We start from the raw sequence: 24,415 nt of genomic DNA, 5'->3' as shown, positions 1-24,415 counted from the left end.
AAAACACTGTTTCCGGCTGAAAATTTACGATCGTTTACGAGCAAGCTGCTTTAGATGGTGCAGACATGGTCTATTTTGACTGTGCGGTTGCATGAGACTGCTTTGATCGTTGCAGAAGAGGTAATATTTTTCCTGCCACATCATCTCATTCTACGGCAAATAAATCCGTACAGCTGTGGTTGCATATAGCAATTTCAGATGTGGCTCCAGCAAATAGCAAACTTATAGTTCTGTCCACTTTTCACACCTGTGACTTCAACAGTATTGTGTCATACAAAAACTGAATCTGGTTATTTTCCTCCTTTTCTCTGTGCTGCACTGCTACTGATGACTGATCTTTGTTTATGGGACAATCCAGTGCAGGCAAGTCAAAGAAAATTCCCTATTTTAATTGATGCTGAAAAAAAGAGGTTGGGATTGGATGAGCTTCTTAATTTTGCATCCTATGTTGTATGTTCTGCAAAGTTTCCTCAAGTAAGTTGTTCTATTGCAAAGGAGCATAACTGCTAAATTCTACCCAATACACTTCCAATTGGCTGTTGTCAAGTTTTCTAGCAAATTGTTATTCTTGACCAAATTCTCCATATATAAATGGAGGTGCTTAAATTTCCCCTGGCTTAGGCAAGAATTTGCTTTCTTTACTTCTGTCCATGACATTAGGCCCAGTATCATTTATTCGGAATGGAAACCTGCTTGATCTCTGCTTTACAGTAGTCTCTAATCTGTCTTTTATGTTATGTAACTAGCATCGTCTTAAGTATATTGGTATGTATAAGGCTTTGCCATCAACTTAGAAGAGCAGTTGCATCATTGGTTAAGCTTTGCGTGGTTAAATGCACTGGGCCTTGCTACCTCATATGAGGTAAGATCTCAAACAAATCTTAGCCCTTGACTTTTGAGTTGCATACAACAATTAAGTAATTATTAATTAATTAAAATGTTTAGGAAAAAGAAAAAAAGAAAAGGCAACAAACTAAACAAATGTATATAAGATATCTACTATCCAAGAATAGTTTGTTTGTTGCATTTTGATTACTGAATACTAATGTTGAATTATAAAAATAAATAATTAATTTAAATGCACCTCTATGTTTGTCACACTGTAGAAAAAAATACAACTAACATTTACGTACAACTAACGTTTATGTACAACTAACGTTGAGATAAGTTACAATACATAGATTAATTATTGAAAAAATGTTACATGTCACGTTCAGAATCATCCAATACAAATCCACGGTCACATGTGTTGCATGCATGTTAGATCTCTAATTGATAGATGTGTTATCTCAAATTTGATTACTTTCCTATTTCTGAAAAATAATAAAAAAAAATGATTCTCCTATTACCTCTTAGGTGGTAATATCTGGTTATAGCCACCTAGATCGACGGTCCACAGTTATTTGGAGGTACCATAGCTGTCGGCACGAAAATGTGTCGACACGCAGCAAGCCTGGAAGGGTCTGCTCGATGGAGCTGGAGATCCGTCTGGCTTCAACGCAGGGATAATTGATCCTGCGTATTCTTCCCAAGACGTGTCAGTCAATTTGACCCTGCAATTGACAAGGAGAGAGAGTTTATCAGTAATTTAAGGTGGAACGTGCCGGTCTGTGCCCAGACAGTTTCATGTGTGCCGCTTCGGGAGCAGCCATACGGGAAGAACGATTAAATAGCCGATACGCACATAAATCGGCTGTTACGGACTGTAAAGCTCGTGGGTAGCGATTGATTTTATGTTGATAGGTACAATACACGTATATGTAAATGAGATCATCAGCTTGGTGGATATTACCAGTATGAATCATTGAGCCGATGAATCTAACGATAAATGATATAACACGCGAACAAATCGACTATCTAATATAAACGGATCTACAGACGCTCTGAATCTAATCTGTTACCATCAACAGTGAGGTTCGACCGGATCGATGGCAGCTATGATGATAATAACAAACTAAAACTGAAGAATCAATAAAACCATCTACACTTCGACAGGCTTTCCGAAAGACATGCTATACGTGAAGGCTCGGATGAATCGACTAAAATAGCCGAGGGCTGCAGCGTGTGAACAATCGACTATTTCACGTGGACAGACCTATCAACTCATCAGACCTAACCTGCTATCTCTAACAGTGGGGTTCGACCGGATCGATCCAGCCGTGATAAAGACAACAAATCAAACCTTTAAAATAAACAGATCTATTCACGTTCAGCAGAATCATGTAAACATACTGTAGGCGTTGACGCATAGGCGATCGGCTATTTAGCCGATGCAAGGCATAGCAAATAGTTAAGGTCGCGTCTGATCGAGAACAAATCTACTAACTAGCATCCTCCAATCTAAAGTGCTATCATTGGGGATCGACCGGATCGTTATAACCATAATAGTGAACCGTACACCAGATTCAACTAGCTAGCAAACCTCTTCAAGATCATTCGTGCCTTAACCGCGTACTATGCATGATCAAGATCGAAATAGAACAGCCGATAAAACGTGAACGGTACACTCAAAGTAAGAAATATCATGTTGTAATAAAGCAAACGACGGACTAAAAGGATATAAGGCCGATCTAGATCGATCTCGACCGGGCAGGTTGATGTTGCTGCAAGCTAATAACGATAAAAACATCAGCAATATCGGTAACTTAATGAATCTATCCGAAGGTTGTCACTCTTAGGTAGAGCCAATAACTTGACCTTAATCTTTCGAGCAGTGGAGGTCGACTGGATCGATGCAAGCCGTACTTGAACTAGACAAGAGTCGATAACTAGCTTATACTAGAGTCGCAGTGGAGGTCTACCGGATCGATGCAGCCGTACGAACAGAAGTATAAGCCATGACGGTACTTACAGACAAGCCGGAGGTCGGCCGGACCGATAGCAGCCCTGCTTGCTGAAGAACTCGCCGAGATCTACTCTACTCCTACTCCTACTCCTACTCCTAAGGGGTGGTTGGAGCCGAAAAAAAGTAAGTAACTTATATTTGATTGATTGTTTCCTTTACAATAACCGGGGTCCGATATTTATGCCCGGGGCTTAAACATGAATCCTATTTAAGTACGACTCATTACAATCTTTGGTATAGAATAAAACATTCCTAACTTAGGAATAACTTGGACCCTAATCTTTCCCTTTTTGTAGAGTCTGACATGTATTTCTTGACGTCAATAGTAGCCCGTTATCGTTATCTACTGACGTCTTTCAAAGAGAGCCGATTTCAGTGTCTTCTCTGAATCAGCTGATATTGATCCTCAGGCAATCGAGTCTTTGATTGACACAATTTTGGAAGCTTCGAGTTCCCGCGTTCTTGTTCCCAAATTTTGGTGTAAATAATAGCAAAACCCAAATATACTTGGATTGCCACAATTGTATTTGGTGATTGACAACCAAATTTCCATCGCTAATGTTTTGAATTGATGGCATGTGTTAAGCAGGTTTAATTTGTTGGTATCTTGGGGGTTTTATTCTTTCCACCTAATGTAATTTTGTAGGCCTGGACAGGAGCCTCATAAACACCAGTTGCTCTAGTTTCCATGCTTTTAAGATTACCGAAGATCAAATTTGTTATTGTAAGTCTAGGGGAGAAAGGTTGCTTAATGCTTGAAAGAAGCACAATAGGTATGTTTACTCTATCTTTGCATGTCCATGTTAGTCAAGCATTTACGATAATACATGGCTACCTGCCATTATGCATTCTACCGGCAATGGGTTTAGTGCCGTTTTTCCTTGCATACCTTGCAGATGCTTCTGAGGCAGACAAAATAGACATAGAGGCACTGTTGGAATCTCTATAGAAGAAAGTTGATCAGAGTTCCTACGACACCAAATTGCATTACTTCCAAGGTATGATACCTTATATGTAACATGGGATTGTCATTCTTTCCCATAGGTCTATTCCTTTATCATCTTAAAGACTTGAATACACGGTCGGAGCTGCAGTACACTAGTATATAAAAAAGCCTAAAACACTGCAAATAAGCTGAAGTTGTTTGGTTTATTTTTTTCAACATGAGGAAGCCCCATTTCCATTAACAGTATAACAGAAATACATAGTTTGCAGAAGACAAAGACAGATCACAGAACAGTTTTTCGAACCTGGAACCTACTATGAGATAAATTGACGAAATCTACTGCTCTGTCTCAGAGCCTACTATGCAACCCAGACATAAAACGGACTGTTCCAACAGCAGACAGTTCCACCACATTACAAGTAGCAATTCGTTTCGTAAAACTCTGAAGGCTTCACTACCAGAATGCCTCAGCTTTAGATGCCAAAAAACAGGACTTCAGACTGAGAAAGTGGCTACCAGCACGACGATCCCGCTTCAGACTGAGAATGTGGCTAACAGCACCATGATCAAGCAGGCGCATTTCCTGCATCATCTTGATCTCCACCCTTCAGACGCTTCGGATTGCCATCCACCTCTTTCTGGTGAAGAAGTTGTTTGATTTATAACAAAATTTTAATCTGAAATAAGTGGGCAACACACGCATAGAAATTTTTGTTTGTAGACTAACAGATTGCCTGGAGCCCTATCAAAGCAGCTGTCTGTTTTAAATTCATGACTGATTATTTTGAAAAATTTTGAATAGTAAGTTATGTAACAAATTTGTTTCTGCTGCTGTCCTTGTTTTTCAGGCTAATTTGAGAATGCAGATGGAGTGGGGTCCATAAGTGGCAGGTTACTGTTAGGTACCGCCGAAGTTATGCCACCTGATGAGCTCATTGATACAACTGGTGCAGGAGATGCATTCATTGGAGCAGTACTATATGGTGAGATGGTTGCAATTACTGACTACTGACACAGTTTTGAAGTCTCACATGGACTGAGTGTATGTTTAGTTTCCAAAATTTTACAAAAATTTTCAAGATTTTCTGTCACATTGAATCTTTGGACGTATGCATGAAGCATTAAATATAAATAAAAAATAAAACTAATTACATAGTTTAGATGAAATTCACGAGACGAATCTTTTAAGCCTAATTAGACTATGATTGGACACTAATTGTCAAATAACAACGAAAGTGCTACAGTACCACTTTTCAAAAAAATTCGCCAACTAAACAAGGCCTGATTGTCTATGCACTGGCATACCACCAGAGAGAATGCTGCCTTTTGCATCGCAAGTGGTAAGTAAGGCACTTTTAAATATTTTTTAGTGAAAATATTTGAAGAAGGAAGTTGTGGCAAAAAATCACACATAGCATTCCGTGGTTACTGTATACGCAAAATTTGCAGGCTGGCGGTTGCAGAGGTTTGGGGGCTCGGAGCAGCCTTCCTCATCGCACAGACCAGAATCTGATGGGCTATTGATCAAAAATCAGGGTGGCCAGAGACTACTGCAGATCCAGACTAGCTACTGTTTGACTGGCTTCTGCTTTTCTGGCTGCGGCTGCAGCTGCTTTATATATTAGTGCTTGTTCAGTTCTTAAAAAAATTTTTAAAAAGTGTTACAGTAGCTATTACATCGAATCTTACGATACGTGCATGGAGCATTAAATGTAGATAAAAAAAAAATTGCACAGTTTGGTTGGAAATTACGAGACGAACGTTTTGAACCTAATTAGTCATGATTGAACACTAATTGCTAAATAAAAATGAAAGTACCACAGTAGGTAAATTCCTAAAATTCGTGAACTAAACACGCACTTAGCTACAGTACATTTTAGTTCTTACAGTACATTTAAGTTCAGTTTTTGGCTTTTTGCAGCCACAGCTGCAGCTGCAGCCAAGAGAAGCTGCAGCGAAGAGAGGAATACCGGATACCATTGCAGGAAGATGTGTATTGGGCCTTGTTTAGCTCGTGAAAAATTTTAGAAAATGGTACTGTAGCATTTTCGTTGTTATTTGGTAATTAGTGTTCAATCATAGTCTAATTAAGCTTAAAAGATTCGTCTCGTGAATTTCGTCTAAACTGTGTAATTAGTTTTATTTTTTATTTATATTTAATGCTTCATGCATGTGTCCAAAGATTCGATGTGACGAGGAATCTTAAAAAATTTTGTAAAATAAAGTGCAACTAAACAGCACCTTGGTACATTTGTGGCAGAGCCCTGATTTGATTTATAACGCAATATATGCTCACATGCCTCGTGAGTCGTGACTGAAACCGGTACACTGAGTAATCTTTTTTTTTTCTTTTTCTTTTGGGTAAGTCCTCAATGATTATTTTCACTTATGCCTGATTTGAAGTAACTAGATAGACATGTGTTGTTATGATAGATTGGATATTTGCACTTTACTGGCATTTGCACCAACCCATGTCTCCGACGATTGTTTGTGGATGGATGGGACATGATAAATGATTTGTAGTCTGTAGATTATTTCATGCTTGAGTGGATGGAGAAGACATTATAAAAGATTTGTAGTCTGTAAACCTGCTCACGAGATTTATATGTTGAATTGTTGATGCAGCAGGAAGCAACAGTGGGGCAAGGTTGGTGAAAATGCATTAAACCCTGTTTGGAGAATTGTAGATATTTAGCCTCTGAATTTGGAATTGGTACTGGCAAGCCCTAAATGCAGCTGTTTGGATGGCTAAGAATTCAGAATTGGAATTTGACCCCCAATATCAAGCAATATTCAGAATTGGAATTTGACCCCACTGCCAAGCAATATTCAAAAGAATGCCCTAATCCTCAATACAGGGCCATGCCCCTGCTTTCACTCTTGACAGTTGACACGTTGACCTGGCTATCCACCACATGACATGCCTCCACCACCCCTGCTTTCGCTCCCGACACGCCACCCCCAACCATCCACCGCCTGACATGCCTCCGCCCCCGATGCACCCCTCTCCATGGCCGGCGGTCGGCAAGCCCTTCTCTTGTTCCCCGTGGCCGGTAGCTGGTGAGCCCTTCTCTTGTTCCCTGTGGCTGACAGCTGGTGAGCCCTTCTTCTCCCCTTCCTCTTCAGGATTCCAAAAGCCAATTTAATAGCTATCCAAATAACAAAATTTGATCTGTGGCCAATTTCAATACCAAGGCTGATTTGGTATTGAACCTAATTCAATTCCATGTCACTGAATACACTAAGGCTCCGTTTGAATGTAGATATTGGAGGGCTTGGAATTGAATTGGGTTGAATACCAAATCAGACTAGTTTTGGAAATGGATACAATACCAAAGGTATTGTTTGGATGCAGATGAAATTGCTAGATAGAATTCAACTGAGTGGCAAATACCAATTCATGTTTGGATATCCATATTGAAGGAGACCGTGACGCCTAAGAGGGGGGGGGGGTGAATTAGGCAACTTAAAATTCTAACTCTAAACTATGGCCTCTTTTTTCTAACCTTAGCAAAACCTATACAAAAGATAAACTATCTAAATGTGCAACTATGATTTTGCTAGTGTGTTGTTGTCTCTACCACACAAGGAGTAATATAGTCAATGTAAATGCAGAAGCTAAAGAGCAAGGTAGAGATATGCAAACTCTCGTCGACGACTCTGGTATTTTTATCGAGGTATCAAGAAGCACGCAAGCTTTTCCCTAGTCCTCGTTGGAGCCCCTCGCAAGGAATCCCTCACAGAGGCCAAGCTCCCGGTCGGGTAACTCTGTGGATAGCTGAAAGGTCCTAATGGCTAGAGGGGGTGAATAGCCTAATAAAATTTCTACAACAACACTTAACAAAGTGGTTAGACAATTATGAGGCAAAGCGAGTGTTGCGCTAGCCTACTTCAAATGCAAGCCACCTACCACAATTCTAGTTTAGATAGTGTCTATTCACATAATAGCAAAGACACTATCCTATGTTAGTGTGCTCTCAAAGACTAACTAAAGAGCCACACCAACCAAGCAAGCAAGCTCTCACAACTAGCTACACTAAAGAGCTTATCAACTAGTTTGCGGTAAAGTAAAGAGAGTGGTTAGGATAGTTATACCGCCATGTAGATAAAGAACCAATCAATCACAAAGATGAATAACAATGAAGACCAATCACCTCAGAATCAATGATGAACACAATGATTTTTACCGAGGTTCACTTGCTTGTCGGTAAGCTAGTCCTCGTTGTGGCGATTCACTCACTTAGAGGTTCACGCGCTAATTGGCTTCACACGCCAAACCCTCAATAGGGTGCCGCACAACCAACACAAGATGAGGATCACACAAGCCACGAGCAATCCACTAGAGTACCTTTTAGCGCTCCGCCGGGGAAATGTCAAGAACCCCTCACAATCACTGCGATCGGAGCCGGAGACAATCACCACCTCCGCTCGACGATCCTCGCTGCTCCAAGCCGTCTAGGTGGCGGCAACCACCAAGAGTAACAAACGAAATCCACAGCGAAACACGAACACCAAGTGCCTCTAGATGCAATCACTCAAGTAATGCACTTGGATCACTCCCAATCTCACTATGATGATGAATCAATGATGTAGATGAGTGGGAGGGCTTTGGCTTAGCTCACAAGGTTGCTATGTCAATGAAAATGGCCAAAGATGTGAGCCATAGCCGCCCATGGGGCTTAAATAGAAGCCCCCACGAAATAGAGCCGTTGTACCCCTTCACTGGGTACTCTGTGCTCTGACCGGACGCTCCGGTCCACTTGACTGGACCCTAGGCTCAGCGTCCGGTCCACAGATGGATGACACGTGTCATCGCCTTCAAACGCTGTTCGTCAGATTCCAATGGCTATGACGCTGACCGGACGCTCCGGTTAAAACTGACCGGACGCTGGAACCTCAGCGTCCGGTCGAGTACAGTAAGGGTCAAACCTGGTTTTCCTCGACCGGACGCGTCCGGTTAAAACTGACCGGACGCTGGAACCTCAGCGTCCGGTCGAGTACAGTAAGGATCGAAACCTGGTTTTCCTCGACCAGACGCGTCCGGTCCACCTCGACCGGACACAGCCCAGCGTCCGGTGGTAAACCCTAGCCACTGTACCGACAGTCAACGCGACCGGACGTAGGCAGTCAGCGTCCGGTGCTTCTGGATTCAGCGTCCGGTCACTGGACCGACGCTGGCATCAGCTCTGTTCTCACTTCTATCTTCTCCACCCTTGCTCCAATGTGCCAACCACCAAGAATTTGCATCCGGCACAATAGAAAATAGGCATTTCATTTTCCCGAAAGCGCACACCTTGTGCACATGTGTTAGCATATTTTCACAAATATTATCAAGGGTGTTAGCACTCCACTAGATCCTAAATGCATATGCAATGTGTTAGAGCATCTAGTGGCACTTTGACAACCGCATTTCGATACGAGTTTCACCCCTCTTAATAGTACGGCTATCAAACATAAATATGATCACACTCTCTAAGTGTCTTGATCACCAAAACAAAACAGCTCCTATGGTTTATACCTTTGCCTTGAGCTTTTTGTTTTTCTCCTTCATTTCAAGTTTAAGCCCTTGATCATCGCCATGCCATCACCATTGTCATGCTATGATCTTCATTCGCTTCTTCTACTTGAAGTGTGCTACCTATGTCATGATCACTTGATAAACTAGGTTAGCACTTAGGGTTTCATCAATTCACCAAAACCAAACTAGAGCTTTCAATAGCCTCGGGCCTTCCCCACGCACAAGTAGGTCTTCGACGTGCCTTTCGGCAAGCCTCTCCTCGGATGCTCCCCGCCATCTTCACTATCAAGCTTCCTACCGAAACGCCGCGGCCCTTGTTCCCTCTGGTACACAGTGGCGGCTACACCATAAACGTGGTTGGTGTGATCTCGTAAGACTACAAGCCCCTCCGATGTATAACAATGGTGCGCGCGAAGCACCGAGTGGTAAGAGGTATGCAAACCTCACTAAATACTAGGTCTAAACCTAGAGCAAACGCATAAGCGGTGGTCTAATCAACCTAAGCACTTCGCAAAGCATCTATGCTAATCACCTAATAAAACACTAAGCACTATGCAAGTGAAGATCACTAAAATTATGTATCAACACCCTTGGTATTTTCCTCAACTCCACTCACCTCATTTGGCCGGTTGGGGGTTGTATTTATAAGCCCCACTGAGAAAGTAGTCGTTGGGGACGAAATCCTGTTTTTCTGCTACTGACCGGACGCTGATCACGTCCTGATCGGACGCGTCCGGTCATCCCGATCATTGGAGCCGCGATCTACTGATCGGACGCTGCCAAGCGTCCGGTCACATGCCACCGGATGCGTCCGGTCGCAATTTCGCCGCTCTGGAACCTCTCTATACTCCACCGGACACTATTGTCCTGCGTCTGGTCGGTTTGCCGCCAGCGTCCGGTCCAACGTTCGGTTGCTGCTGCTGTTGCCGAGCCTCCTGATCGGAGCGTCCGGTCGCTTTTCTCCAACGTCCGGTCTAGCGTCTGGTCACCTTTGTGAGCTCGTTTCTTCGTGATCTTGCGTGCGGCTTAGTTCCTATCTTTGTGCTTGGACTTTGCTTGATATCTTAGGTCTTCTCTTGTGCTCCTAAGGTCTTCTTTGAGGTGTTGATCATCGGATCATCACGTCGTCTTTGTCCAAGTCACATCTTGTATCCTATTGAACTATAAAACAATCACTTGTAAATTTATTAGTCCAATTTGGTTATACTGGTCATCAAACACCAAAATCCAAAGTAAATGAGCCTAGGGTCTATTTTTCTTACAATCTCCCCTTTTTGGTGATTGATGACAATACGACCAAAGCAAGCAAATAATAATAAAAAGATGAATTTAAAACCTATCTACTTGCTAGGATGCAATGCAAGGGGCAAGGTTATATGATGCTAAAAGATACTACTTGTAAGACTACATAAAAACTTATCTTGCCCTTGCAAATGTTCCCATATGGTATTATGGATTTAAGCCTTGTTTTCTACAAATTCTCTCTATTACATAGGTTAATCCATAATCCACTATCCTCCCTTTCTCGGACCATTACTACAAATTAATGCTTGCTTTTGGTCCTTTAAATTCTCTCCCTTTGGAATCAAACACCAAAAAGAAGACATTAGTAGCACAAGGGCGGGTCAAACTTTGTGATCCTTTGTGTGTAGAGTGAAATAGATCATAAAATTTGACTCTCACATTATATAGACTAAGCCCCCCTAAATATATGCATAGATATGAGAGAAGGCAAAGCATATACATAATTGGCAAAGTATTGTACAAGAGAATTTAATCTACATAAAGCACGAAGAAAGCATATAAATATCAAAATCAAATCAACATGATGATATTGGTTTAGAAATATTATGTAGAAATTAATTTGATTTCTACCACTTGCAATAGGTGGTGGATATTTGAAGTATGATGCTTAACTCCGGGGACTCCATTTTCCTTGCAATGAGACTACTACACACATGATAAGCTTGAAAATGTGTTAGTCTCAAAGTATCCAACTTGTAGAGTAACCTTCCCCTAAAATTTGTGCACACAAGTGTGGAATACTTATAGGAAACGTACACATTGGTTTTAGAAAAATAAATATCACTTGAAAGATGACATCATATGAATGTGAGAGTCATTTTCGAAGGTGATATCAGGGAGAGATTATCTATAATTTAGACTTTGACACATATTAGATGAACAATTATAAGACAATCTATGTGACATGCTCTTAAATAATTTTAAACCATGTAGGATTGCTCTAAGAAATAAGAATGAAATCAAGCAAGCCTACCATATGAAATACCTAGTGTATGCATAACAAAATATATAAGAATGTAAATACAAACCTAGGCATAAAGAGTAACTAGATGCTAAAAGATATCAATTGTAGGAAAAATCAAATCTAATACCAATTGAAATAATTTGAATCTAGTTACCTAACATGGGAAGGGGAATTTGGGTCCATAGTATTCACTAACCCACTTAGCAATATCTTTGTCCATCATGATGCATCCCATGAAATGCATCCACACTTTGCCAAATCTTAAAATTCCCGAAGTTCATAGGACTTCTCACTTTCCTTTCGGGATCCAAACCTTCTTGATGCTCTTCATGTTGGAAATGATTTCCTTTGGCACCCAAAAGCGTTTGGCCCCATTGTTGGCTTGCTTGTTCACCTTGATGGCCACCACCTTGTCATTTTTTTTCTTTTTCAAGATATAAGGTGTGGAGGCCTTCTTGTCCACCTTGTTGGTGTAGGTATTGGAGAGCTTGCTTTTTGCTTCTTCTCTTTCTTCTTTGCTCCTCCCCTATTCTTCACCTTGCACTCATATGACTTGTGACCTTCCTTGTGGCACATGTAGCAAATCATGGTTTGTCCTTCATCAAGCTTCTTCACTCCCTTGACGGTGTTATCTTGATGAAGTTGGGCTTGCTCCGCCTTGCCTTTCACTTGAGTCAAGTCCTTGGTGAGACGAGCTACTTTTTGCTTGAGTTGCTCATTCCCCTTTGCAACCTCTTGTGTGCATATATCTACAATAACTTTCTCAACACAAACTTGGTTGCACAAATGTGAGTCTAAACATAAATCATTACAAGAAGTAGAGGCATCATTTTTAGACATGTTAGAACTTTTCCTTTTAGATGCCTTAGTGAGAGTTGTACTAACGGCTTCAATATTAGCAACTTTATTAGTTAACTCATCACAATGTTTGCACATGGTTTCCATTTTAGCAAGCAAACTTTTATATGCATCTTGTGAGCTAGCTAACTTTTCTTTTAATTTTTTATTTTTCTTTACAAGTTGCTCATCATTGATTGTGCATGCATTTGTTGTTGCACTAGCCTCAAGTTGCTCAATTTTAGTAGATAGTTGAACATTAAGATTAGCAAAATTCTCATATTGTTCAAGCAAAGTTTTGTATGCTTCTTGTGAACTATCTAGCTTTTCTTTTATTTTTTCGAGCTTCTTTTGTTGACTAGTGCAAACTTGAGCATAATTAAGGTTTTATTGCACAATTTCTTCATAAGAAGGCATATCATCATAACTATCACTCTCACTAGAGGATGAGCTTTCGTTACCTCGTGCCATAAGGCACACACGAGAAGAGTTTGATGATGAGTGCTTGCGCCCTCGCCTCTTGTGATGGTGTTCTTCTTCACTTGAAGAATCATCCCATGTCCTTATTGATGTGAGGGCTTGTTTCTTGCATGCCTTCTTCTTTTTCTTGGGTGTGGGCTTATTTGGACAAGCTTCCACAAAGTGCCCTAACTCGCCGCATCCATAGCATCCTCTTTTTCTTTGCTCATTTCTTTGATTTGTGAAAATGAGATCTTGGATTTGGATGGGCACACCCTTGACATTGAGCTTTTGGATCATCTTTTCCACCTTGTTGATTAGTTTGATTGATTCTTCATCAAGGTCGGAGGTGGAGGAGGAAGATTGATCATCATCACTTGAGTCTTCATCATCATCATCTTCTTCTTTTTCACTTGAGGAGCTTGAACTTGTCTCAACTTGCTTGCTCTTCATCTTCTTCTTACCACATGCAAGAGCTTTGCCTTTGCTTGATGAAGAGGCTTCTTCTTGACCCATCTTTCGTGACATTTCAAATACCACTATCTTGCCAATGACTATGACCGGGGTCATGGTGCTCAAGTCTTCCATGTTGTGAAGGATGGTGATGATTCTTACATATTTCTTTTGTGGTAGCACAGAGATAATCTTCCTCACGATATCTGCATCATCTAGCTTTGTTAATCCTATAGAATGGAGCTCATTGATAATTAGATTCAAACGAGAATACATATCACGAACAAGCTCATCATCATTCATTTCGAAGGAATCATAATTTTGTTTAGCTAGACAATATTTTTGCTCATGGACATTACTTATGCCGTCATGGAGCTCTTGAAGTTTTAACCATATTTTATTTGTCGTATTTAAGGTGAATACTTGGTTAAACACATCCATGCTAAAAGATTCAAACAAGTAATTTTTTGCTCTAGCATTGAAATGATTTTCTTTTTCATCACTCTTCGTGGGTTTATCGGAATTCTTAATGGGTTTCATCCCATCACGAGTGACTCTCCAAACTTCTAAGTCAACCGTCTCAAGGTAGCAAGCCATTCTAGCTTTATAATAGGGGAAGTTAGTGCTATCAAAGTGCGGAGGCCTAGAGGTGTCCATCCCAACCACTCTAAATAGCGTCGGCTCAACGGTGGTTAAATCAAAGGTCCAAATTGAGCCAACCGGCTCTGATACCAATTGAAGAGGACCGTGACACCTAAGAGGGGCAGTGAATTAGGTAACTTAAAATTCTAACTCTAAACTATGGTATCTTTTTCTAACCTTAGCAAAACCTATGCAAAAGATAAACTATCTAAATGTGCAACTATGGTTTTGCTAGTGTGTTGCTATCTCTACCACACAAGGAGTAATACAGTCAATGTAAATGCGAAAGCTAAAGAGCAAGGTAGAGATATGCAAACTCCCATCGACGACTTCGGTATTTTTACCAAGGTATCGAGAAGCACGTAAGCTTCCCCCTAGTCCTCGTTGGAGCCCCTCGCAAGGGCCAAGCTCACAGTCGGGTAACTCTGTGGATAGCCCTGGGCCTTCCCCACGCGCAAGTGAGTCTCCGATGTGCCTTCCGATAAGCCTCTCCCGGATGCTCCCCACCGTCTTCACTATCAAGCTTTCGACCGAAACACCGCGGGCCTTGTTCCCTCCGGTACACGGTGGCGGCCACATCACAAATGCGGTTGGTGTGATCTCGCAAGACTACAAGCCCCTTCGATGTACAATAATGGTGCACGCAAGCACCGAGTGGTAAGAGATATGCAAACCTCACTAAACACAAGGCCTAAACCTAAAGCAAGCGCATAAGTGATGGTCTAATCAACCTAAGCACTTCGCAAAACACCTGTGCTAATCACCTAATAAAACACTAAGCACTATGCAAGTGGAGATCACTAAAATGGTGTATCAACACCCTTGGTATGTTTTCTCAACTCCACTGACCTCATTTGGCCGGTTGGGGGTTGTATTTATAAGCCCCACTGAGAAAGTAGTCGTTGGGAATGAAATCTCGCTTTTCTGCTACTGACCGGACGCTGATCACGTCCTGATCGGACGCGTCCAGTCATCCCAACCATTGGAGCCGCAATCTACTGATCGGACGCTGCCAGCATCCGGTCGCTATTTCGCCGCTCTGGAACTTCTCTGTACTCGATCGGACGCTGCTGTCCTACGTCCAGTCGGTTTGCCGCCAGCGTCCGGTCGCTGCTGCTGTTGCCGAGCCTCCTGATATGAGCGTCCGGTCTAGCGTCCGGTCACCTTTGTGAGCTCGTTTCTTCGTGATCTTGCGTGCGGCTTGGTTCCTATCTTCGTACTTAGACTTTGCCTGATATCTTAGGTCTTCTCTTGTGCTCCTAAGGTCTTCTTTGAGGTGTTGATCATCGGATCATCACGTCGCCTTTGTCCAAGTCACATCTTGTATCCTATTGAACTACAAAACAATCACTTGTAAATTCATTAGTTCAATTTGGTTGTGTTGGTCATCAAACACCAAAATCCAAAGTAAATGGGCCTAGGGTCCATTTTTCTTACACATATCATCAAATTAGAATTGACATACAACATCTCATCCCCTCTGCTGCCCGTGGAGCATAGCCCGCCAGTGGAGGAAGGTAGGGAGCGGCGGCAAGGCCCGTCGGCGATGGAGGCAGAGAGGGGTGGGGCGGCCCGTCGGCGAGGGAGGCAGGGAGCGACGGCGACGTCGCCGGCGATGGAGGCAGGGAGGGGCGGCGTGGCCCGCCAGCGATGGAGGGAGGGAGGGGCGGCGACACCGCTGGCGATGGAGGTAGGGAGGGGCGGGGCGGCCCGCCAGCGAGGGAGGCAGGGAACGACGGCGATGCCGCTGGCGTTGGAGGCAAGGAGGGGCGGCGTGGCCCACCGACGAGGGAGGCAGGGAGGGCAGCGACGCCGCTAGTGATGGAGGCATGGAGCAACGACGACGCGAGGGAGGCAGGGAGCGGTGGCGCAGCTTCTCGTGTCGAAGACGAAGGGGGTGAGAGAGAGATGCGGGGGGACGAGGACAACGCGATTTCAGCGAATACGGAGGGGCTCGGCTCGGTGTCGGGTGAAGGGGTGAGAGCAGAACCATTACCGGTTGGTATTGAGTTTCATTTCCAATTCCAAATTCCATGACATCCAAACATAGGTATTCAGAGTTACCAATTCCAATTCCAAAATTCTTGAGTCTCAATACCTACTTCCAAACGCAACCTAATTTTGATGCAACAGTAAGCATCTCATTTCATCTCATCATCCGGGCAAGAGCTTTTGAATGAAAAAAGCAATCAATTCTGCAGGATGGGCATGCCATCTTCATCGATCAGAACTCAGAAAGCAGAAACCGCAGCTTCCCTCAGTCTTGCGGCGAAAAAAGCAATGCTGCCGAGGAGCTTCGCAAAGGGCGCCTAGGAGCGCAATTGGACAAATAACAAATGTACACCCAACGCAAATTGCTTTGCTTGCTTCATCATCCAGATCCAGACCGAATAACAGCAAGAAAAGCATATTTATTCATTAAAATCGCTAACACAAGCAGGTATAACAAGAACAAGCCGCAGCGTGCAAACACAGGCGGAGGATCGCATAGCGTGGCAGCAGCAGCAGCAGCGACCGAGCACAACTTATCTGATCAATGCGTTTCAATTCATGGAAAGGGAACTAAACTAGTGTTGCATCGAGAACGAACATGAACCAAACAGTTTTTTTCTCCTTTAATTACGACCGACCGACAACATGTCGACTCGATAACTCCCTCCCCTCCCTCCCTCTGAAACTTCTCTCAACTCGAATGATGAACTTGAGAGAGAGAGGGAGAGAGGCACAAAAGGGTCGATCCATGGATGATCTATCTACTTGGCTGCTGCTGGCGGCGGCGGGCCACCCAGGAGTGTCTGCTGCTGCAGCTCGAGGTCGTTGAGCTGCTGCTCCCGGTCCATCTCGATGATGAGCGGCACCACGAGCACCAGGAAGGTCGTCCCCGCGATCCACGCCGCCTTCCCCGTGCTCCGCAGCAGCTTCTTCGCCATGGCCGCCGCCTCGCGCCCGTGCGCCGCCACCTGCGACCGGGAGATGGCGGCCAGGATGCCGTCCCCTCCGTCGCCGCCGCGCTTGCTGAGAGCCGAAGACGGCGGCATGTCCTAGAGAGAGATCTAGGGTTTAGTGGGAGGCACGGGGGAAAATGGGGAATGAAGGAACTCGGCGTGGGGGGGTTGGGGCTGGGATTCCTACTTGTATGCTTGCGACCGCATCGGATATGGGCCGTTTTGTTGGGCTTCATTTGTCATTTGGCCCAGTCCAGGAGGAGTGATAGTTGATGGGCCGGCCCAAATTACGATGTGATGGCAACCCCAGCCACGATGCGGGGGGAGGGGGGATCGACGCACCTTTTCTCCTCGTCGTCGCTTCCCCTTTCACTCGCCCCCTTGTTGGTTGGAGGACCTGACCTGGGAAGAAGAGAAACCCCAGCAAGCGCCAGAGGGAGAGAGAAAACCCCAGCCCTACTCGTCTCCTCCGCATCCTCCCCTTCCTAGTAGAGACAATCAATCTGGGAGATCGGCGAGCGAATCACGCATACAGCTGTAGGATGGAGTGGGGATTGAATGCCTCCCCCTCCTGATTGCAGTTTTAATCCCTCCCATTCCTCCGCCCGTTCCTCGCCCACCCGAGCCCGTTGAAGTACAGGTGTGTCTCTCTTCCTTCTTGTTCTTCTTCTCCCCCTCCTCCTCGTGACTCCGTCACTATTCATTCATCTTCTCTTCTCGCGGATCGAATGTGGTTGATCCCCCTGCCGATTGACCTGTTCTAGCGCTTCAGGCCACCTTTCATTTCATTTATTTAGGTACATGTTTCTTTCTAGTTTTGTTCTTGGCAGGGAAAAAGGACTAATCACTTTTTAAGGTGCGAGTGCGATCTAATCTTTCGGATGTTTCTCGGAAACCCTAAGCTAGCTACGATTCAGTTCACGCATTGGGTCGGAAAACCTAAGCCACCATTTAGTTCACGCATTGGGGTTTTTGTGTCTTCCTTCGGGGCAAAATATCACGCCGTTCTCACTATCAGTACCGTCGTTTCTCTTTCTGTCTTGGATTTCCGTCATGTATTTCGGGTGCAATCTGATCTGTTCTGATGATTCTCCCGGGGGGATTAGGGTAGCGTCGTAGCGACCTCTCAGTTCACACATTGGGGATTGATATATTCTTTTGGCCATTCGCTCCTCCCTCGATGCTAAAGTCACGCCACTATTTTCTCTTACTTTGTTGGGTTTTGCTTGCATCAGCTACTGCCCACAACAACTAGTACTAGTACTGTAGTAGTATTCCAATGTCATGTGTTTTGTGCAACTAGACTAGTTTATTTTGCCCAGTTAAGTGGCTGACCATTTTCTTGCCCATGGTGCCCGCCACAGGCTGCAGTCCGACTGGGAGCAACCGCCATCATCTCTGCCATCAACACCAACATGGGCGGCAAAAACACGGAAAGGGCCAGGAAGGCGTTGGACGCCATGAAGGAGCTCGGTATCTCTAGGAAGCAGGCCACCCCAGTACTCAAGGAACTCCTCGCCACCTTCGACAACAACTGGGAGCCCATTGAGGATGAGCACTACCGTGCCCTCGCAGATGCCATCTTCGCTAGGCAAGACAACAAACAAACCTCTCCCTCCCAGCAGGTTATCATTCTCCTATCTACCTCGCTTGTCAACAGTTTATACCTTCCTTTCTTCTCCATTAACTACATACTGCTGTAAATCATTGATCTTTGTATCAGGGCGCCCAAGCAGCCCATGCGGAATCAGAGCCAAATGGATCAACAAGGGATGATCTACAACAATATGTTTATGCTAGTCATGATGACACAGGTGAAGATGATAATGAAACACCCCTGGTCAAGAGGCCCAGGATGGGCACGGCTAATTTCAGGCCAGAGCCGCTGCCATTTGAGCCTGGACCACAGCAATCCACTGTTTCAACCCAAGGTGCTCTGCCTGCTTCACCACAAGCCAGTCGTCGGCAAACTAGGTCTTTGACTGTAGTGCCACATGCTGCTGGCCATGAATATCCTTTAGCTTTCGACGATGCTCTCATTGTGAGAGAACCCAAACCAGAACCACACATTGATATAGCAGAAGTCAGTGTTAGTGACCCTTGGACGGATCGAGATTTTCTGGCTGGCCCTGATGCCATACGGCTCAATGATGGATCTTCAGGTAAAGTTTGTCTTGCTGTCCTCAACATCATGTTCTCAATGTTCTATAACGACTAGATGCGTCCATGCCTGTATTTGTCATTCTTTTAGCTTCAGCTGAATGTGCATTTTGTACATATGTTTATGCGCTTCATTTATAAACCAAGCTGAATGCTACAGTAGGACCTCCCAAGTTGCAGACTGTTACTTTTGTACAAAAGCTATGTCCATGTTTGTATTTATCGTTCTTTTTTTTAGTTTCAGCAGAATTGTGCATTTTATACATGTGTTTATGTGCTGTATAAATCAAACTGAAAGTTACATTAGACCCGTCCTATTGCACACTGTAAATGTTAGCCATTTTGATCAATTCCCAAAGCACAAAAAAATCGTATATTTTCTAAAACTTCTATTTGGTGCAAAACTATGATAACTGAACATTGCAAAACAAACTTCAGGTTCTGGTGCAAGAGGCAGCATAGTCAACCAAGCTCAAAGTCTTGGCAGGAGCCTGCGACCAGCCCCAGTGTGCAAGAATGGGGTAGGGTCTACAGTTCAAAATACTAAGGAGACATCTTTTGTGGAAGTTGACGTTGCTTCTTCCTCCAATGGCGAGGTGAAGATGTCATTGAAATGCAGCTTGGATTCTTCAAATTTCAGCATTAGTATGGAGGAGGTTTTCAAAATGGTGGAGGAGAAGTGCCTTCACTCATACAAGGTGCTACCTCCAGATTTTTCTATTGGCAAGCTGATGAGTGAGGTATGCCAATCTGTTGTGCAGTTGGGCACTATGCATTCTGAGGTTAATAGGGACGATGGCAGCTTGCATAATGAAGTAGTTGCTCCTTTTGTGAAGCCAATCGCTTGTGAGGCTGCTGTGGGCATAAATGATAATGCGGCTGGTGGATCATCGGTGTTTGCCTCAGAACCTTGTTTGCAAAATTCACTTGTTACTTGGGATCCTGAGTTGGCTCATTCTAAGCAAAAGACAACCCATGATATTACTGATATATCCAAAGGGGAAGAGCGGGTAAGAATACCTGTAGTAAATGAATTTGGCAGCGAGACCTGTCCTCCATCCTTTTATTATGTACCAAGAAATCTTGTCTTTCAAAATGCTTATGTCAACATCTCTATTGCTCGGATTGGTGATGAAGATTGTTGTGCTGATTGTTCTGGCAACTGTTTGTCAGCATCAGTTCCATGTGCTTGTTCAAGAGTAACAGGCGGCGAGTTCCCCTATACACCTGAGGGCCTGCTTAAGCCAACATTCCTTGATGAATGCACCTCAGTTAATCATTTCCCACAAGAGCAGCATAGGTTTCACTGTACAGTTTGCCCTCTTGAAAGATCTAAGAATGAAGCCTCACCTGGTCCATGTAAAGGTCATCTTGTCAGAAAATTCATTAAAGAATGCTGGAGTAAGTGTGGATGTGGCATGCAGTGTGGAAACCGTGTGATTCAGCGTGGTATAACATTCAAATTGCAGGTATGTTAAGAGATTTGCAATGCAATGTTCCTTTCTAAATGGTAGTCATCGAGAGCTTATTAATGTGCAATATTTGCTGGTTCTGGTCTTCTCTAAAGGATTGCCATTGCATTGAAATGCCTTCATTTATGTGCTGCTATATGCTTATCATGTGTATTGCTTAGTTCTTCCCAAACACAAAAAATTACCATGCGTCTTTGCTCCATTCTTGAATTTTATCTAGTTGATGGCTCTTGTTTGTTCTCGCAACCCGGGCTTCAGTTCCATAAACAACTGTTCCTTTATGTCGCATTATTACATGGTATAGGTGTTCTTTACACGCGAGGGTAAAGGCTGGGGAGTACGCACAGTGGAGGATCTCCCAAAAGGTGCCTTTGTCTGTGAATATGTTGGAGAGGTACTAACAAGTGCTGAATTGCATGAAAGAGCAATTGAAATTGCAAGAAATGGTAAGCATATGCATCAAGTACTCCTGGATGCTGGTTGGGGTTCAGGTGTATTGAGGGATGAAGAGGCTCTTAGCCTTGATGGTTCATTTTATGGGAACGTCGGGCGATTTATCAATCACCGGTATGTAGGATACTTGTTCATTTTTTTTTGTAAATATCTTCCATAATTTGCGTGTTTCATGTATGCTGTCCACTACGTTTTTGGTAACAAACATATCCTATGACTAGATGCTACGATCCAAATTTAGTTCAGATCCCTGTTGAAGTTGAGACGCCTGATCATCATTATTACCATGTAAGTAATCTGCTGATCTTAATGGGTTTGTGAAAAGAGCAAGTGCACTACATGCTAATGGTTTAATAATTGGTGTTGCTCAGCTGGCATTTTTCACAAACAAGAAAGTGGAGGCATTTGAAGAGTTAACATGGGTAAGTGTCATGTTTTTCTTTGGGCCCCTGTTGGCAATACATGCACGGTGCTGATTTCACAAGATAAATGTTTGGAGTTGTGATTTCAGGATTATGGCATTGATTTTGATGACGTGGAAGGGCCCAGTAAACCATTCCGATGCATGTGCGGGAGTAGATATTGCCGTGATCCCAAGAGTCCAAGTATGTTGCCATTTTCAGTGCTTAAAAGAAGCATTTCCTTTGGATGTAAACGGGGAATCATGTATGTGTGATGGTTTGTTTTTGGCAGGGAGGATGGGTAGAGCAGCTGCAAAGCGAAAGTAGGCGGGGAGCCTGAACTTGGTTGGAGATGAGCACATCAACTTCTGCTGGGAGATTTGGTTTCGTATTTGATGGTGCATTATCATCACCTCAGCTAGTATTAGTGTAGATAGCTGGGAATGAGGGTGGATGTTTTGGACCCTTGCCAGAGGCTGAGTAACGCGAACGCTCGCGACCTAGTAACCTATGCCATATATTGGCATCTAAATTAGGCCGGGATTGAGTAGGCATAGAAAGAACGCCTAATAATACTTGATTATGTCCATGTCATCTTGTTACAGGGCAGCAAGTTCAGTTACTGCCATTACGTGGCATCATCTATGCCATGTTGGGTTCTATGCTTGTGCTGAATGATTTTGCTGAAGCAGGGTAGTAAGTCTGCTCCCTTGGAGCCTGGGGGGTGGACAAGTTGTTGCCACATGGCCGTGCAATGCAAGCATGACACGTGCTCAGGTAGGGTCTGACGTGTCAGCATGGCAGAGGCCGTTGGTTGCTGCCCAGAAACCCCTCATCTGCTGGAGTCGTTGCTGAGAGCGAGACCACCAGACATTTCAAAGCTGCGAATTGGAGATCGATTTCTTGGCGGAAAAAGCAGCCAGCCAGCCACAAGCGGTGTCGCCACTGCGCCCGGTGTGGTGTGGCTTCCTCCCCACCACAAGGCTCCCCTTCCCTTCCATCTCTTCATCCATCCCTTGGCTCGGAGTTGGACCACCACCCACCACCAGACCACTCCTCCAAGCTTCAGCTCCGCGCTTCTCTTTTCTCTCCTATACGTTCTCGTTGCCGTTCGAGCGGGGTAAGCTTAGCCAGCCTCTAGCAAGAGCGAGCGAGGGCACGCACAGGGCATGGCGGCGGCTGTGTCCTTCCGGGTGCGAGCTCTCCCGACGTGGTCCAGCTCCGTGTCCGGCGACGACCACCACTCCTACTCCTCCGTGCTGGCGATGTCGGTGTCGGCGCGGCCCCGGTCCGGCGCGCGGCCGCTGCGGTTGCCGGCGCGGATGATGGGCAACGTGAACGAGGGCAAGGGGCTGTTCGCGCCGCTCGTGGTGGTGACGCGCAACATCGTCGGCCGCAAACGCTTCAACCAGCTCAGGGGGAAGGCAATCGCGCTGCACTCGCAGGTCGGTCGCTCTCTTGGGTTCCTGCTCCTGCTCTCCGTCACTTGTCCTCATCTCCCCCTCTTCAGGTCATCAATGAGTTCTGCAAGGCCATCGGCGCCGACTCCAAGCAGCGGCAGGGCCTCATCCGCCTCGCCAAGAAGAACGGAGAGAAGCTCGGATTCCTTGCCTGATCTGATCAGCGCCCACGAATCCACGATGACGATGATACATATATGTAATAATATATAAGTATTCCATCATCAAGTAGTGACGGACAATGATACCTTCTTGCTTGCTCGAAATCCTCTATTAAGTGGTAGCTAGTACATGTCATTGATGTGACGATGCTTCAATTCCTTCAGATGCTTTGGTTGTCGATCTTGCAGCTAGCTGCTTCCTTCCTTCATTCCTGCAGAAATAACTGCTCCCTCCATTCCAAATTACATGTCATTCCAAATTTTTAAGTTTAACTAAATCTATAGAGAACTACAAATATTTATGACATTAAATAGACATACTATGAAAATATAATTAACAAAGAACCTAATGATAAATATTTGATATCGTAAGTGTTATTGTTTTATTATATAATTTTAGTCAATCTCGAGATGTTTTGACTCTTCAGAAAAGTTAAAACGACTTGTAATTTTTGGGATGGAGGGAGCATTTCATGTTGGATATTGCATATGGTGCACTATGCATCGTACTAAGCGGATTCACTAGGCAACAACATTCAGAACCACCAAATGATGATGCATCATTCATGTAAAAAATGCATGTAGTATTACATACACACCTCTATGGTCCTGTTCGCTGGTCTGAAACTTGGTTGAAACTGGCTGAAAAATACTGTTCCGACTGAATTGTCGTGAGAGAAAAACACCGTTCCGGCTGAAAAAAGAAGCCGAACAAGCCAAATATGAGGTAAGCCGAACAAGGCCTGTGAATACAAATCTTTGGAGGATTAATTCGATTGATACAAATCTTAGCTCGCACAAGCATTGTTATACCTATAGTATCACTAGGAGCATAGATCTAGCTGGGTACTTGCTGTTGAATAGTATCATGAATCCTAGAACGTCTACTAAAGCAGTAACAGTAGGTAAATCGAGAGAAAGGGAGAGGTAAAAGATGGACGTGTCAAACCTGACACCGCAGTGGAGGAAGATCCACTTACATCCGCCATGGAGTCAATGTCTACGCTAGGGCAGCGACGGTCGGTGAAGACGACGTCGGTGATGCGCGGTGGCGACTGGCGGTGAAGGCAGTGGAGTCCGGTGGCGGCGCGGCTGGTGGCTTTCCGTCACTGGCTATGCTCCCTCTAGATCAGGTTTAGGGTTTAGGTGTCGGTGAGGTGCTCGGCTCAGGCGAACCTCGTAACTTGAGCCGTCAGCCCCCACCTCTATTTATTGCGCAGTGTGACAGGGGGCCTCCAGCCATAGTGGGCTGGGCGCCCCCGATCAGGGCACGGATCAAAGGCCCAACTGGGCCGTTGGGCTCAGTTTGGGATTGAGATCAATCTAACAATCTACTCCTTGATCTCCTACCATCTTTCAATTTCATATCATTTATTTTTGTTCATTCCATTATA

The 24,415-nt window shown here is 44.3% G+C and overlaps 3 protein-coding genes across 6 annotated transcripts; 2 read left to right on the top strand and 1 right to left on the bottom strand.

Annotated features, from left to right (window-relative positions):
• The first annotated feature begins 87 nt into the window (after positions 1 to 87).
• LOC136499269 (probable inactive histone-lysine N-methyltransferase SUVR2) lies at positions 88 to 22,179 on the top strand. Of its 4 annotated transcripts, none has more exons than XM_066494982.1 (13): positions 88 to 120; positions 359 to 2,968; positions 3,492 to 3,618; positions 3,742 to 3,843; positions 4,640 to 4,774; positions 18,279 to 18,539; positions 18,638 to 19,076; positions 19,513 to 20,543; positions 20,851 to 21,113; positions 21,221 to 21,287; positions 21,371 to 21,421; positions 21,511 to 21,604; positions 21,693 to 22,179. In XM_066494982.1, exons 5-13 carry the CDS (start codon positions 4,718 to 4,720, stop codon positions 21,725 to 21,727), a joined length of 2,298 nt encoding a protein of 765 aa, XP_066351079.1. In that variant the 5' UTR covers positions 88 to 120; positions 359 to 2,968; positions 3,492 to 3,618; positions 3,742 to 3,843; positions 4,640 to 4,717; the 3' UTR covers positions 21,728 to 22,179. The 4 variants fall into 4 exon arrangements, with proteins under 4 accessions (XP_066351079.1, XP_066351082.1, XP_066351081.1 ...); XM_066494985.1 differs by having other exon boundaries at positions 102 to 120; positions 364 to 474; XM_066494984.1 differs by lacking the exon at positions 88 to 120 and having other exon boundaries at positions 359 to 474.
• On the bottom strand, positions 16,361 to 17,070 carry LOC136501485 (mitochondrial import receptor subunit TOM9-2-like). The gene has a single exon (XM_066497005.1). It carries the CDS (start codon positions 17,005 to 17,007, stop codon positions 16,723 to 16,725), a length of 285 nt encoding a protein of 94 aa, XP_066353102.1. The 5' UTR covers positions 17,008 to 17,070; the 3' UTR covers positions 16,361 to 16,722.
• A 241-nt stretch (positions 22,180 to 22,420) lies between the features above and the next one.
• LOC136499271 (protein PROTON GRADIENT REGULATION 5, chloroplastic-like) lies at positions 22,421 to 23,200 on the top strand. Its single transcript, XM_066494987.1, has 2 exons — positions 22,421 to 22,845; positions 22,911 to 23,200. The coding sequence occupies exons 1-2, from the start codon at positions 22,570 to 22,572 to the stop codon at positions 23,013 to 23,015; spliced, it is 381 nt and encodes a 126-aa protein (XP_066351084.1). The 5' UTR covers positions 22,421 to 22,569; the 3' UTR covers positions 23,016 to 23,200.
• The last annotated feature ends 1,215 nt before the right edge of the window (positions 23,201 to 24,415 follow it).

The sequence above is a fragment of the Miscanthus floridulus genome, chromosome 13 (genome assembly GCF_019320115.1).
Source record: "Miscanthus floridulus cultivar M001 chromosome 13, ASM1932011v1, whole genome shotgun sequence".
Taxonomy (NCBI): Eukaryota; Viridiplantae; Streptophyta; class Magnoliopsida; order Poales; family Poaceae; genus Miscanthus; species Miscanthus floridulus.
This window is presented reverse-complemented; position numbering and strand designations above follow the sequence as displayed.

Excerpts from the sequence above, each read along its gene's own strand:
- LOC136501485 (XM_066497005.1), bottom strand. The coding sequence starts at position 17,007 with ATGCCGCCGTCTTCGGCTCTCAGCAAGCGCGGCGGCGACGGAGGGGAC.
- LOC136499271 (XM_066494987.1), top strand. The coding sequence starts at position 22,570 with ATGGCGGCGGCTGTGTCCTTCCGGGTGCGAGCTCTCCCGACGTGGTCC. Across the intron at positions 22,846-22,910 it reads CAATCGCGCTGCACTCGCAG|GTCATCAATGAGTTCTGCAA; the intron begins GTCGGTCGCTCT and ends CCCCCTCTTCAG.
- LOC136499269 (XM_066494982.1), top strand. The coding sequence starts at position 4,718 with ATGAGCTCATTGATACAACTGGTGCAGGAGATGCATTCATTGGAGCAG. Across the intron at positions 18,540-18,637 it reads AAACCTCTCCCTCCCAGCAG|GGCGCCCAAGCAGCCCATGC; the intron begins GTTATCATTCTC and ends TCTTTGTATCAG. Across the intron at positions 19,077-19,512 it reads GCTCAATGATGGATCTTCAG|GTTCTGGTGCAAGAGGCAGC; the intron begins GTAAAGTTTGTC and ends AACAAACTTCAG.